General features: G+C 37.7%; 1 protein-coding gene across 3 annotated transcripts in view; it reads left to right on the forward strand.

The window, feature by feature from the left end:
• The window catches only part of LOC129495444 (telomere-associated protein RIF1-like), a 55,595-nt gene that overhangs the window by 17,224 nt on the left and 24,860 nt on the right, over positions 1–13,511 (forward strand). For all 3 annotated transcript variants that reach the window (XM_055302940.1, XM_055302942.1, XM_055302941.1), the window contains exons 11-20: positions 2,250–2,367; positions 3,427–3,600; positions 3,841–3,951; positions 5,158–5,220; positions 5,648–5,748; positions 7,681–7,767; positions 8,427–8,500; positions 8,728–8,908; positions 10,239–10,346; positions 10,718–10,867. In XM_055302940.1, coding sequence (XP_055158915.1) covers positions 2,250–2,367; positions 3,427–3,600; positions 3,841–3,951; positions 5,158–5,220; positions 5,648–5,748; positions 7,681–7,767; positions 8,427–8,500; positions 8,728–8,908; positions 10,239–10,346; positions 10,718–10,867 — 1,167 coding nt within the window. The remainder of the gene's footprint in view (positions 1–2,249; positions 2,368–3,426; positions 3,601–3,840; positions 3,952–5,157; positions 5,221–5,647; positions 5,749–7,680; positions 7,768–8,426; positions 8,501–8,727; positions 8,909–10,238; positions 10,347–10,717; positions 10,868–13,511) is intronic.

The following is a 13,511-nucleotide window of genomic DNA, read 5'->3' on the forward strand; positions in this document are numbered from 1 at the left end:
CTGTCCCTTTCGGCGCCCTCGGGAACCCCAATTAAACGTAGGTTTTTCTTCCTTAGGCTGTCATTTATTTCCCTTAATCTGTCTTCATGGTCCTTTAATTGTCTCTTTTCCTCAGTTTCCCTCTTTGCCATTAACTTGTCTTCTATGTCACTCACTCGTTCTTCCACCTCGTTAACCCTCGTCGTTAGGACTTCTAGTTTGGATTGCATCTCATTCAATTGATTTTTAATTTCTGCCTGATTGGATCTAAATTCTGCAGTCATGAAGTCTCGTGAGGCCTTAATGCTTTTTTCTAGAGCCACCAGTAGCTGTATAATAGTGCTTCTGAATTGGCTTTCTGACATTGAATTGTAATCCAGATTTTGTAACTGTGGAAGAGAGGGCTGTTTCTGATTCTTTCTTTTGAGGTGAGGTTTTCCTTCTAGTCATTTTGCTCAGTGCAGAGTGGCCAAAAACAAGTTGTATTGGGAAAAGGAAAGAAAGAGAAGGAAAGAAAAGAGAAAGAGAAAAAAGAAAAAGAAAAAAAAAGGAAAAAAAGAAGAAAAAGAGAAAGAAAAAGAAAGAAAGGTGAAAAAAAAAGGAGTGGGGTGGGGGAAGCAATCAGAAATCAAAAAGAAAAGAAAAAAGAAAAAAAAACACGGGGGAGTATCTTCTGAATTTGTAGACTTAAAATCCCTTGACTTCCCCTGGAACTGGTCGGTCCAGCTGGTCTTCTGGGGGAGGGGCCTGCTGTGCTGATTTTCAGGTGTTAGCACTTGGGGGAGCTGCTCTGCCCCTGCCTGCTGCAGGGCTCAGCTGGGGTTGTTTACCCGGTGAGGCATGAGGAGGAACAGCTCCAGTTGCTACGGCAACTCTGGAAGCCTGGATTCAGCCTCCGCAGGACCGTCTGCAGGGCCTGGAGGCTCCGGGGCGGGGCCGCTGATCTGCTCAGCTAGGGGCAGGAGCGTCCTCGCTGTCTCGGGCCCTCCCGGCCCCTGCCTGTCCCGGGGGAGGCCGGATCCTGGGCTGCGTCCCGGCGCCCTGTGCTCGGGGGCCTGCGCTGTTGGATTCGCGCTGCCGCCCCGCAGCCCCCTCCGTGGAGCTGCTCCCGAGCCCCTCCGAGAGCTGCTCCGGGTCCCGCCGTGCGCGCTGCAGCCCTTAGGGAGCTCAGCGCACTCTCCTGGGGCGCAGGTGTCTGTTAGTGTCCCCGGGAGCCCGAGGGCATCCCCGCCCTCCTGGGTCCTGCTCCAACTCCCTGGGAGCCCCTTTCCGCCCCTTTCCGCCCGGGAAGGTTGGTGCAGCTCCTGCTTCTCCGGAACGGGCCTCTCCTGTCCTGGGGACACTCGCCCCGGCCTCAGCCCGGCACCTCGCGGGGCCCCTCCCCCTCGGAGGCCTTTTGTTCCTTTATTTCTTTTTCCCCGTCTTCCTACCTTGATAGAAGCGCGAACTCTTCTCACTGTAGCGTTCCAGGTGGTCTCTCTTTAAATCTCAGGCCGAATTCGTAGATTTTTCAGGATGATTTGAAGGTTATCTAGGTAATTTTTTGGGGACCCTACTCTTCCGCCATCTTGCCCCTCCTCCTGAAGTGTATCTTTTAAATCTGTAGTCCTTCTGGTCTATACGTAATTGCATGGTAGTGAATATGTTATTGGAAATTGGGTTTATAATAAAATTCTATTTTTGGCAAATTTTTAGACTTGTAATCATTACATTTAGTGTGTTAAGGCTTTTCAGCTTGACAGCATGAATTGATTGGAATTGGACACTAATGATAATATGTAATGGGAACATAATTATTCCAAGTTCTACCATTATGAAGTCCTAAGTAGCCTAATCTTACCCAGTTGTCCCACACATTCATCGATATAATTTATACATTGGCTAGATTTGATTGGTACTGGAATGATTAGAAATGAGTTTGAAGTTGTCTCAGTTCAAATTTTTTTAGGGTGCATTTTTTAAAAGTTTAAAATGAGTCTGTACCGATAGCATTAAAACTCAGGCATTATTTAGGTGTATGATCTCCCATCTGGAATTTAGAACTGAAACTTATAGATAGTACCCATTTATAGGGCAAATAAAGTTGTAATAAAAATTTTTACTTTTTCAGTTTTAGTTTTTAGCCAGTGCATCCAAACAGCTAGGACTCAGCATATCAAAAGAATTCAGATTACTTCTTAAGTTTAACTGTAATCATGCAAGACTTTAAAAATATATGGCAATTAGGTAGTTTAGAGATAGTTTCCCTTTTTTGCTTTTAACCCCAATAGGTGTGCGTGCCTCTGATTCAAAGTACAATAAGCATCGATTCTAATGCTTCAGCTCAAGGCAGTTCGTCTCGTGTAGCTGCTTCTCCAGGTTTAAGTCCTATGACTCCTATACACAAAGGTAAGAGGTAGACATAGTTGGGGTTTTTTCTTTTCTTTTTTTTCTTAAGATTTTATTTATTCATGAGAGACACAAAGAGGGAGAGACAAAGGGAGAAGCAGCCTTCTGTGGGGAGCCTGATATGGGACTTGATCCCAGGACCCCAGAATCACACCCTGAGCCGAAGGCAGACGCTCAACTACTGAGCCACCCAGGTGCCCCTCTTTTTTATTTTTAAAAAGGACTTGAATGAAGCCTTTACTCAGTTATTCACATAAAATGAAGCACTTTATAATTTTGACTCCTAATCACAAAGTTTGTTCTATACTAATTATTTTCTTACGTGTTGCTGTTGTAATTGCATTGTTGTAATTGGGAAAAGATCAATGTTTTTCCACTATACATGGGAGATGTATTACAGTGACTCTTGTATTTGTTTCAGAACCAGAATCTTACAGCTTATATTAAAAACAGATTTTAACAGATGTTTAAAAAAAAAAAATTGGCCTAGGGGTTGCCTGGATGGCCCAGTTGATTAAGTGTTGACTCTTGATTTCTGCTCTGGTCATGTTCTCAGGATCATGCGATTTAGCCCCAAGTTGGGCTCCACACAATGTCTGCTTGAGATCCTCTCCCTGTACCCCCCCCTCAACAAACAAACAAACAAAAAAAAACCTTTTTTTTTTAAGTGGCTTAGTGTGTGTGCGTGTATATACATATATATGTATATCATGTTCTTCATTGAAAGAATATGATTTGCTATTTATTTTATGTTAGATCTTCTAGTCAGATTTTTATATTTAAGTGGCAGGAATGCCTCCATAATTTTCAAAGTATAGATTAATGCTTCTTAATTGTATGCATTTAAATGATGTGTAACACTAATCTCGTTCTTCACCTAGTAAGATAATTAGGAACTCTATTGTGGGCTTTAAGCAAAAATTCAACTTTCATTTGAGAAAACCTTTTTATTTATAAAGATATGTTTCATTGAAATGAAGTCAACAATAAATATGTTCATTTGGGTAGGTAATTTAAGCTACTATAACTTTTTTTTTTTTTTTTTTTTTTTTTTTTAAGGTGCTTCCCCATTTGGAACTACTGTAACTCCCCGGATGAATTTAAGTTCAAATTTAGGTGGAATGGCCACAATCCCCTCTATTCAACTTTTGGGACTTGAAATGCTGCTTCATTTTTTGTTGGGTCCAGAAGTCTTGAGTTTTGCTAAGCAAAACAAACTCGTACTGAGTTTAGGTATTTATGTATGTATGTATGTATGTATTTTTTTTAAAACCGTTCAGAGCATGGTTCTTTAAGGCGGGAAGATGTTTATTTTCCCCAAAGCCAAAATATTCTGTAATCATGTATGAAATAAGTCTAAATCTTTTTAATAGAAAACACATGTCAGACCACCTAAAATTTTATATTGTGATGTTTATTTCATAAAACTTTGGTTTGGCATAATTGTTCTTTTTTCTCTCTTTTATATTTTAGAGCCGCTTGAACATCCGTTAATCAGCAGCTCTTCTTTTTTTTCCAAACATGCAAATACACTTATCACTGCTGTTCATGATAGCTTTGTTGCGGTTGGAAAAGATGCTTCTGGTAAATATTTAAGAGATTTTTTTATTTGTTTAATCCTGTGTTTATAAAGAAAGTAAAATAGCAAATATTTATATAGTGCCATATTTTGGCCAAATTGTGCTCCAAGAACTTTACATATAAATCCTCACAGTAACCTTCTCTTTTAGTCCAATTCTCAGCTGAGGAAATTGTGTTATGTAGAGAAGTAAATAACGTCACGTGGTAAGTGGTGGAGCTGTGATTCAGACTTGGGCTCTATGGCCCCAGTATCTACACTTAAACTCCTCCTGTGTGTGATAGTCTATCAGATTTTTTTTTAAATTTATTTATGATAGTCACACAGAGAGAGAGAGAGAGAGAGGCAGAGACATAGGCAGAGGGAGAAGCAGGCTCCATGCACTGGGAGCCCGATGTGGGACTCGATCCCGGGTCTCCAGGATCGTGCCCTGGGCCAAAGGCAGGCGCCAAACCGCTGCGCCACCCAGGGATCCCAGATTTTTTTTTAAGGTTTTATTTATTTATCATGAGAGACAGAGAGGCAGAGGGAGAAGCAGGCTTCCTGCAGGGAGCCCGACATGGGACTTGATCCTGGGTCTCCAGGATCACGCCCTGGGCTGAAGGCAGCGCTAAACTGCTGAGCCACCCGGGCTGCCCCAGAGGTTTTTTTTTTTTTTTTTTTTTTTTTTTTTAAGATTTATTTTATTCATGAGAGAGACAGAGACATAGGCATAGAGAGAAGCAGGCTCCATGCAGGGAGCCCGGTGTGGGACTCGATCCCGAGATCAGGCTCTGAGCCAAAGGCAGACACTTGACTGCCGAGCCACCTGGGCGTCCTGATGGTCTATCAGATATTAAGATGAAATTTCAAAAGTGAAATAGTTAGCTATTTAACTGGCTGGGAGATTTCTTTCTAGGATGTTTCAGGTGTTCTTTTGAAATTTCGATTTTTATTTCCTTGTCTCAGAAGCAAAAGGTGTTCAGTAAAGAAAATGCAGATAATAGAAAAAAAGAGAAAATAATCACTGTTAATTAAGTTACATGACCCAGTATTGATGAGTTTGCAGAAATAATTCTTTGTTGTGATAGTGTTTCATAAACTGATTATAAGGTTGAATATTATAAGAATTATATTCTAAGTATTGCTCAACTTATTTCTTTGGTGTAAAGATAAAAGGTGAACTTTTATAGTCCTATCTACTGTATTCTAAAGTTTGTTTTGTTTGGCAGATGTAGTTGTCAATGCTATTTGGAAGGAGCTGATAAGCTTGATGAAGTCAGTTATTGAATCAGGTAACTACTATAACTGATCAAATGATTTTTATAGCACTAAATTTTTGTTTGGCTTTTGTAAATACTATTTTTTTAGAGTGTATTTTTGAAGTGTATAGCTTCTAGACTTTCATCTTATTTTAAAGAATTATTTATTCATGAGAGAAGGGAGACAGACAGGAAGGAGGATCCCTATGGGATCAGGGAGCCTGATGTGAGACTTATTCCCAGGACCGTGGGATTATGACTGGAGCTGAAGGCAGGCGGTTAACAGATTGAGCCACCCATGTGCCCCGGACTTTACTTTTAAATAAAGCTGTTTGATATATTTTTTAAAAATCAATGTTTCATAGCTAAGCATATGTTATTATTCCCAAAAATACTATATTTTCTCCCATAAAAATATTTGCATATTTAGAACTACATTCTTCCTTTTGCTTTTTGATAGGTAACAAAAAAGAGAGACCAGGTTCTGAAGTTTTGACCCTCTTATTAAAATCTTTAGAAAGCATAGTGAAGTCAGAAGTATTTCCTGTATCAAAAACACTGGTAAGTATAATTATGTGCTAGAACTCAAAAATCATACTCTGAAATAGAATTTTTTATTGAAGATACTTACATAGACCAGAGTTTTTTTTCCTTAAGATTAAAAATTTTTTTAGAGAAATCTTTGCATACAAGCGAGAGAAAGAAGAGAGGGGGAGGAGTGGGAAAGAATCTCCAGCAGACTACACTGAGTGTGAATCCCCAGGAAGGTCTTGAGCTTATGACCTGAGTCGATACCAAGAGTCGGATCCTTAACCATTTGAGCCACCCAGGTGTCTCCTGACCGGGTTTTAAAAAGACATTTTATATCAATATTTATCAGTAATTTAGACCTGTAATAAATGTTTTTCTATTGACTCAAGTCATTGGAAACCTCAATAAAGTAAATGAGTATACCAGTGATACAAAAATCTTCCAGTGTCATAAGAATGAGCCATACAGAGGAAATGGGGTAAAGGACATGAAACTTGAACTGAGGAAACTCAGGTGAACACTAATTTTAGAAGATTGCTGAGCTCCACTAATTGTTACTTTGTACTTTTAAGAAAATACCTGGTAATCTTGGGGAACTTAGGCAATTTAAGTTACCTCTGTTTAACCGAGGTAATGTCTTTGACATTAAACACCATTTTTATCCTATATAGTAGAGAAGGAAAAAACAAACTGGGTGTACTTTTTATAATAGTATCCCAAGATACCCGCAGATGGAGTAAACTGTACCCTACTTAAATTCCTTCTGGGTCTTCCTACCAGAAGGTAGTAGATCATAGTGGTTAACAGCATGGGCTCTGGAGCAGTGTAGGTTGACTCTCCCTGCCCATTTATTAGCTGAGTAATCTTGCTCAGTATTTCTACTCTTCCCTTTTGTGAAGGAAATACAGTAATAGCTTTATAAGTAATATATGCAGAACATCATGGATCAGGAACAAAATAAATGAGTCTACAAATGCTGTTTAGTATTATGATCATTAGTGTCTGATTCAAATGAGAGTCTAAGCACTTTTTAACTAACATAACCCTTTATATGAAGTCATTATGTCACTTGTTATGTAGTTCAGATTAATAGCAGTATAATAATAATTATGAGTGGCAGTTTGATAGGCCCTGTCATATTTGAGAGATGTGTCTTCAGACCCAGCTTCCAGTTAGTAGTCTTGAAATACTTGCTTCTGGCATTAGTGAATACATAATTCATTACAGAAGATCTTTTTTTTGTGGCATTAAAAAAAGGCCTCAAGGGCTATTAATAGAAAAATGTTTTGATGAATAAACTATGCACATTCATGTAACAGTTAAGAATGCCTATATATATATTTTTTTTTTTTATTAAGATTTTATTTATTCATGAGAGACACAGAGAGAGAGGCAGAGGGGGAAGCAGGCTCCATGCAAGAGCCTGATGTGGGACTCGATCCTGGGACTCCAGGACCACACCCTGGGCTGAAGGCATACGTTTAACCGCTGAGCCACCCAGGCGTCCCAAGAATGCCTATATATATATATTGATGTGAAAACTCTAACAGTCAGATAAAGGTTTGTTGCAGAGCATCTCACAGTATGTTATTAATGGTATAAAAGAATATATATGAGATAGTCTGGGAAGTTTGGTTTCACTGTGTATTTAAATATATGGAAATTTAGAAAGTCTAGAAAAATAAACTTCACAAACTCATAGTATTGATATTTTCCCTGGAGATAAAGGAGGACTTTGTCATTTTATTTTTTATGTTTCTGTATTTGAACTTTTAAAACTAATGTAAATACATACATTAATATATAAACATTGTGTTTGAACTTCTTGCACTGAGAATATTAATGAATGAACATTACTTAACAGTAAACTATTAAATGAAAAATATAGTTAACAGTACTGGATTTTTACTAAGCGAAATATTTATGTGGCTAATTTACAACACAACTTTTTATCTCCCTTAGGTCCTCATGGAAATTACAATTAAAGGACTGCCCCAGAAAGTATTAGGTTCACCAGCATATCAGGTTTCTAATATGGATATTCTTAATGCAAGTATCTTAAGTGCAGTGATACAATTAAATTAGCCAAAAGATTAAATTCCATGATAGTTTTTTTTCCTTAAAACTATAAAACTTAGATTAAAAGTTTGAGAGAATTTGATTTGGGTTTGCTGATTATGTTAGAGGAAAAACTGATAAAGTAATAGATTAATGTAAAAAATTAAATATGGCACTATTAATGGAACTATTTTCTGATTTATACAAAAAGTCATAGAAATAAAGTTTTCTATTTGCTTATACATAGTAATTAGTGATTACTATTTTAAAATTTGGAAGCATAATAATAGTGGCTTTAATTATGGTGAAATAAACTTAATATCTACAGGATGTTAGGTATTTATTGGTCCAGCAAGTTTTAACTTCATGTTCTTTTTATATCTGGAATATACCATTCCTCCATTTTTCATGTAGATAGCATAGCTGTTAATATAAAGCTTTTCATCATTAATATACAGCTATCAATATAATGATTTTTGTTTGCAGTTTAGAAATATTTTTGCTACTGTTATATCATATCCTAAGTAATATTAAAAGTTAAGTTTCTTTAGCTTAAAATTAAAATTAGCTTTACATAATTGTAGAAAACAAGTGTAACAAGAAGGTTATACTTATAACAAGATTGACTGTAATGTCCCATCTTTTTTCAGGGAACTCCTGCTTTGTTCTTAATTCGGTTAATTTTCAACAATAATCTGTTGGAATATGGTGTAGAAGATGAGAGGTAATTTAAACTAGTCTTTTTATTTATCTTGGAAAGGTTGTTATTTGATGAATGAGATTCTTTTTTGAGTTTATATGCTATATCATCTTTTTAAATTAAATCAAAGTGGGGCTTGGAATTTACCATTTCTTGTTTCGTTGTCAGTTGTTTTTAGGATTTTGTAGTAGCGTAACATATATTCTGGCAAAAAGCACTAGTTAATGCATGGCTCAAAATTTTTTCTTCAGGTTTTTTCTCAATCTGGAAACACTTGTAGTCTGTGTCCTTTCTGGTCCAACTTCACCATTAGCTTTCAGTGACTCTGTTTTGAATGTTATTAACCAAAATGCAAAGCTGTTGGAAAACAAGGAGCATCTCTGGAGAATGTGGAGTATTATAGTCACTCCATTAATCGAATTGATTAATCAGGTATGTCGTAAGTGCTGCATGTTTCCGTTAAAGCTTAAGAAATATTTTCCTTTTTTTCTTGTTGGAACAGCACATGGAGCAATAAATAGAAGTTTGAATTTGAATAGAAAAAACGTGAAGTATTTTTTTCTGTGGGATTCCTATTCTTTATATTAGTTGACTTCTTTTCGTTGCATTTCTGCCTTACTTGAGAAAATATAACTTAATGGGAACACATGAGCTCCCTTTTCTCCAGTAGTGATTATAAAGCCAGAACTCAGATATGTTACATTTAACTTCTCATATTTGTATTTTGAGTTCTTTCAGTATTTTACTATGAGGTATAATAATGGTCATCTTGACTAGACTGTATATTCTTAAGATTTCCATGGGCAAGTCAGTTGGTGAATACCTCAAAGCCATATGGTAGTCCCTAAACCGTAATCTTTTGACTAATCCTTGCATATAAATATTTAATAAACTGACTGTTTTGGCAGCGTGTGGAGCTCAACTTTTTGTCAGAATTAATGAATGGTTCATCAGCTGCTTTATCAGTCTTTAAATGGAAGTATTTTCTGGGAAATACTTCACTGTAATTCTCAAATGAAACGAATACTCCAGAGAGTTTATTAATGATAGTGTAGTCAGTTATTTTCACTACTAAGTTCAGTACATCATTTAGACATTCTTCTGAAAGAAAAAAGTTTACAATCCTACTTTCCTACTGTTTGAAGGATAGCAGAGGTTTATAAGTCCTTGCTTGAATCCTAACTTCTGTGTATAGTAAAGGATTTTGGAGTTCCCTCTAGGAGTCTTTTTTAGCACTTAAACACCATGCATTGTTTCTCAGGGTTGCTATAACAGGTTATCACAAGCTGGAGGCTTAAAACAACAAGGATTTATTTTCTTGTATCTTTGGAACCCAGAAATCTAAAATCTGTGTATTGGCAGGCTTGGTTTCTTGTGGACCTCAAAGCAAGAATTCTTGCTTACCTTCCTTTTGTTCTGGCAATTCTTGATTGTTCCTAGGATTATAGACACAGTCTCCCTCCATCTTCCATGGTATTCTTACCTCTATTTTGTCTATCCAAATTCCATTTTTCTTACAAGAACACCAATTATTGGATTAGGGCCCATCCTAATCCAGGATGCCTTTATTTTAACCTGATTACATCTGCAAAGTCCCTGTTTCCAAATAAGGTCATATTCACAATTACAGGAGTTAAGAATTTACCACCTCTTGAACATCTCAGCACTGGGGGACGTATTCTATCTCACTATAAATAATAAATACTACATAGGATTAGAATTAGATGGTAATTTGTCTAACTTCATTTTTTTCTTGTTTCAGACCAATGAAGTGAATCAAGGTGATGCCTTAGAACATAATTTTAGTGCCATATATGGTGCATTGACATTACCAATACACCATATTTTTTCAGTACAGAAATTTCCAGTGGTAAGGCAATAGCAAATTTTTTACCTAAGGAATTTACTTTTTTTTTTTTTTTTTTTTAGAAAATACTCTTTCGCCGTTTATAATGAATTCCTACAGTAATTTTTCCTGCAATGAGATTTCCTTTGACTTAATCAACTTAGGGTAAAGAAAAATTTTGAAGGAAGAGAGAAATTCCTCTTGACCTTTGATAATTGCTGGTATTGTGGCATTATTACAGTTCAAATAGAATTCTGTGGGGGAGGTAAATTTACTATATGCTAGTCTCTTCTGTGACACCTTAAATGTTCCAGTGGTTTTTTAGTATACATTCTGTTAGGTGTTTGATATGTAGGTATACAGTTTTAAATTTTCTTTTATATTGTTACTTTTAGGCCACCATGAACACCTTACTTAAAACTTGGTCAGAATTATATAGAGCATTTGCCCGCTGTGCTGCTTTGGTGGCAACTGCAGAAGAGAATTTGTGTTGTGAGGAACTTTCTTCCAAGATGATGTCCAGTTTAGAAGATTCAGGCTTTTCAGTGAGTTTATCCCAGTACTGACCTTGGTTATTTTTAAAGAATACTTTTCAAATAAACTGAAATGTTTGTGAACTGTCATTTACAATGCTTTTAGTTTATAAGTGACTAATCTAAAGCAAGTGTGACAAAACAGTTTGGTGTCTTTGGTCTACATGACTGAGGTCCATGTTTCAGGACCCTTAACAGTGGTACATTTTTACTGCTATGTTGCGTACCTTCCGTGCCTATGCTATTCTAGATTAACAATATGAGGATCTTGGGCAGCCCGGGTGGTTCAGCGGTTTAGCACTGCCTTCAGCCCAGGGCCTGATCCTGGAGACCTGGGATCGAGTCCCACATCAGGCTCCCTGCACGGAGCCTGCTTCTCCCTCTGCCTGTGTCTCTGCCTTTCTCTCTTTCTCTCTCTGTCTCTCATGAATAAATAAATAAAATCTTAAAACAAACAAACAATATGAGGATCTTATCCTAGAGCCAACTTTCTCATAGCTGCCTCTTAGATCTTTTTTTTTTTTTTTTTTTTTTTTAGATTTATTTCTTTATTCATGATAGAGACAGCTAGGCAGAGACACAGGCAGAGGGAGAAGCAGGCTCCATGCCGGGAGCCTGACGCAGGACTCAATCCCGGGACTCCAGGATCGCGCCCTGGGCCAAAGGCAGGCATCAAATCACTGAGCCACCCAGGATCCCCTACCTCTTAGATCTTTAAAGGCAATCCTTTGGAAGTTTGTAGACTTAAAAAAAAGTAGGTCCATGTATTTAACCTGGGGGTTGGGGGGCGAAATTGCCCCTGCCAGCTCTTTTTTTCTTGGATAAGTCTCCTAAAGATCACTGCCCCTCCAGCACTTGTTTGGAGATTCGTTCTAAATATCTTTCCCTTGTACTCGAGGCATTTCTCAAACTGCTGTATCTGTGCTATATCTCAGTGATGTTGTTTGTTATGCTGTCCCTTTAAGTGTGGGGACTCAGTTTCTGCTGGCAGTCCCAGCCCAGCCAGCTGATTTTTTTAAAGTTTTAGGTGTTGAGCCCCACTGATTTTAAGAACTCTAAAAATAAGGGACTGCCTGGGTGGCTCAGCGGTGGAGCGGCTGCATTCGGCTCAGGCTGTGATCTCAGGGTCCTGAGATTGAGTCCCACATCAGGCTCCCTGCATGGAGCCTGCTTCTCCCTCTGCCTGTGTCCCTGCCTCTCTGTGTGTGTCTCTCATGAATAAATAAAATCTTTAAAAAAAAAAAAAAACTCTCAAAATAAGCCCTTCAGGTTTTCAAAGCCAAATGTTAGGGTGATTTATCTTTGTGGTGCCTGGGCTGGGGTCTGCTCCTCTTCCTTCCCTGTGTCTGCAATGGCCTCCCTCCTGGGGATGTTGGGTGAGTCAGGTTGGTTCCCACCTGCATCTTTACCCTTCCTACTTTGTCCATGCGGCCTCTTCTCTACCTTGAGCCACAAGAGAGTATGTTCTGCCGGTTTCTGTGTCATTTTCTGGGTTGACCTGCTGTGGGTGTGATCTTAGGTGTATTTGGGGATGAGGGGGGATCCCTGGGTGGCGCAGCGGTTTAGCGCCTGCCTTTGGCCCAGGCCGCGATCCTGGAGACCCGGGATCGAATCCCACGTCGGGCTCCCGGTGCATGGAGCCTGCTTCTCCCTCTGCCTGTGTCTCTGCCTCTCTCTCTCTCTCTCTCACTGTGTGCCTATCATAAATAAAATTAAAAAAAAATAAATATTTGGGGATGAGGTGAGTTTAGGATCCTCCAGTGTGCTATCTTCACCTACCAGCTGTTTCTGAGAGCCTTCATAAAGTGTCTCCCTGATTGTGAATTTGATGTATTTGAAAATGTTTATTACATTTTAATGCTACACTGTCATACTTAATGTTTGTAACTTTATATCTTCATGGTAATTATTCTCTTTACTGCCTTTTGCATTTTACCAACCTGATATTAATTAATATTAATATGCTCACACCTTTTTGAGAATTTATCTTTTTTAAAAAAAAAACTTCCTGAGAAATTTAGCAAAATGCGTTTAACAGTACAATTTGACAAATTATCAAATACTTCTGTAGACCTCACCAAGGTCTGTTATTAGAGCACTGTTAGCATCTCAGATGCTCCCCTATCCGTTTTGAATCTATGCCCTTGTCTCTCTGAAGAGTAGGTTACTATCCTGATGTTTTTGAAAACTTGTTTCATTACAATATTTTTACTATACACCCACACTTATATTTGTTTAGTATTCTTTATTAAGTTTTAAAGTCCTACTGTGTGTCTTTTGGGCATAGTGTTTTAGTTGGAAGGTTCATCCATGTTGTATTTCACTAAGTTCATTGACTGTAATTAGTATATATTTTTCCATTGTACAGATTCAGGATTTTCTTGGTAGATATTTCTCAATCTGTTTTAACTTTTCTGTGTCTTGTAGCATATAAGGAAGTATGGGAGTCTTTAATAAACGTATTTGATCTATTAAGTAAGAAGTGTTTTAATTCTTAGCTTCTTTCACATGCTACTTTTAAAACTTTCTATTCATCTGTCAAGTGTGAAGACTTAATATCCATTCTACTTCAGCAAGCAAAGACATTGGTATCACTATCCCAAGAATTTTAAATTTACCACCTTTTAGGTTTCGTTGAAAATCTAAGTTTTATTTA

Source organism: Nyctereutes procyonoides, unplaced genomic scaffold (genome assembly GCF_905146905.1).
Source record: "Nyctereutes procyonoides isolate TBG_1078 unplaced genomic scaffold, NYPRO_anot_genome, whole genome shotgun sequence".
Taxonomy (NCBI): Eukaryota; Metazoa; Chordata; class Mammalia; order Carnivora; family Canidae; genus Nyctereutes; species Nyctereutes procyonoides.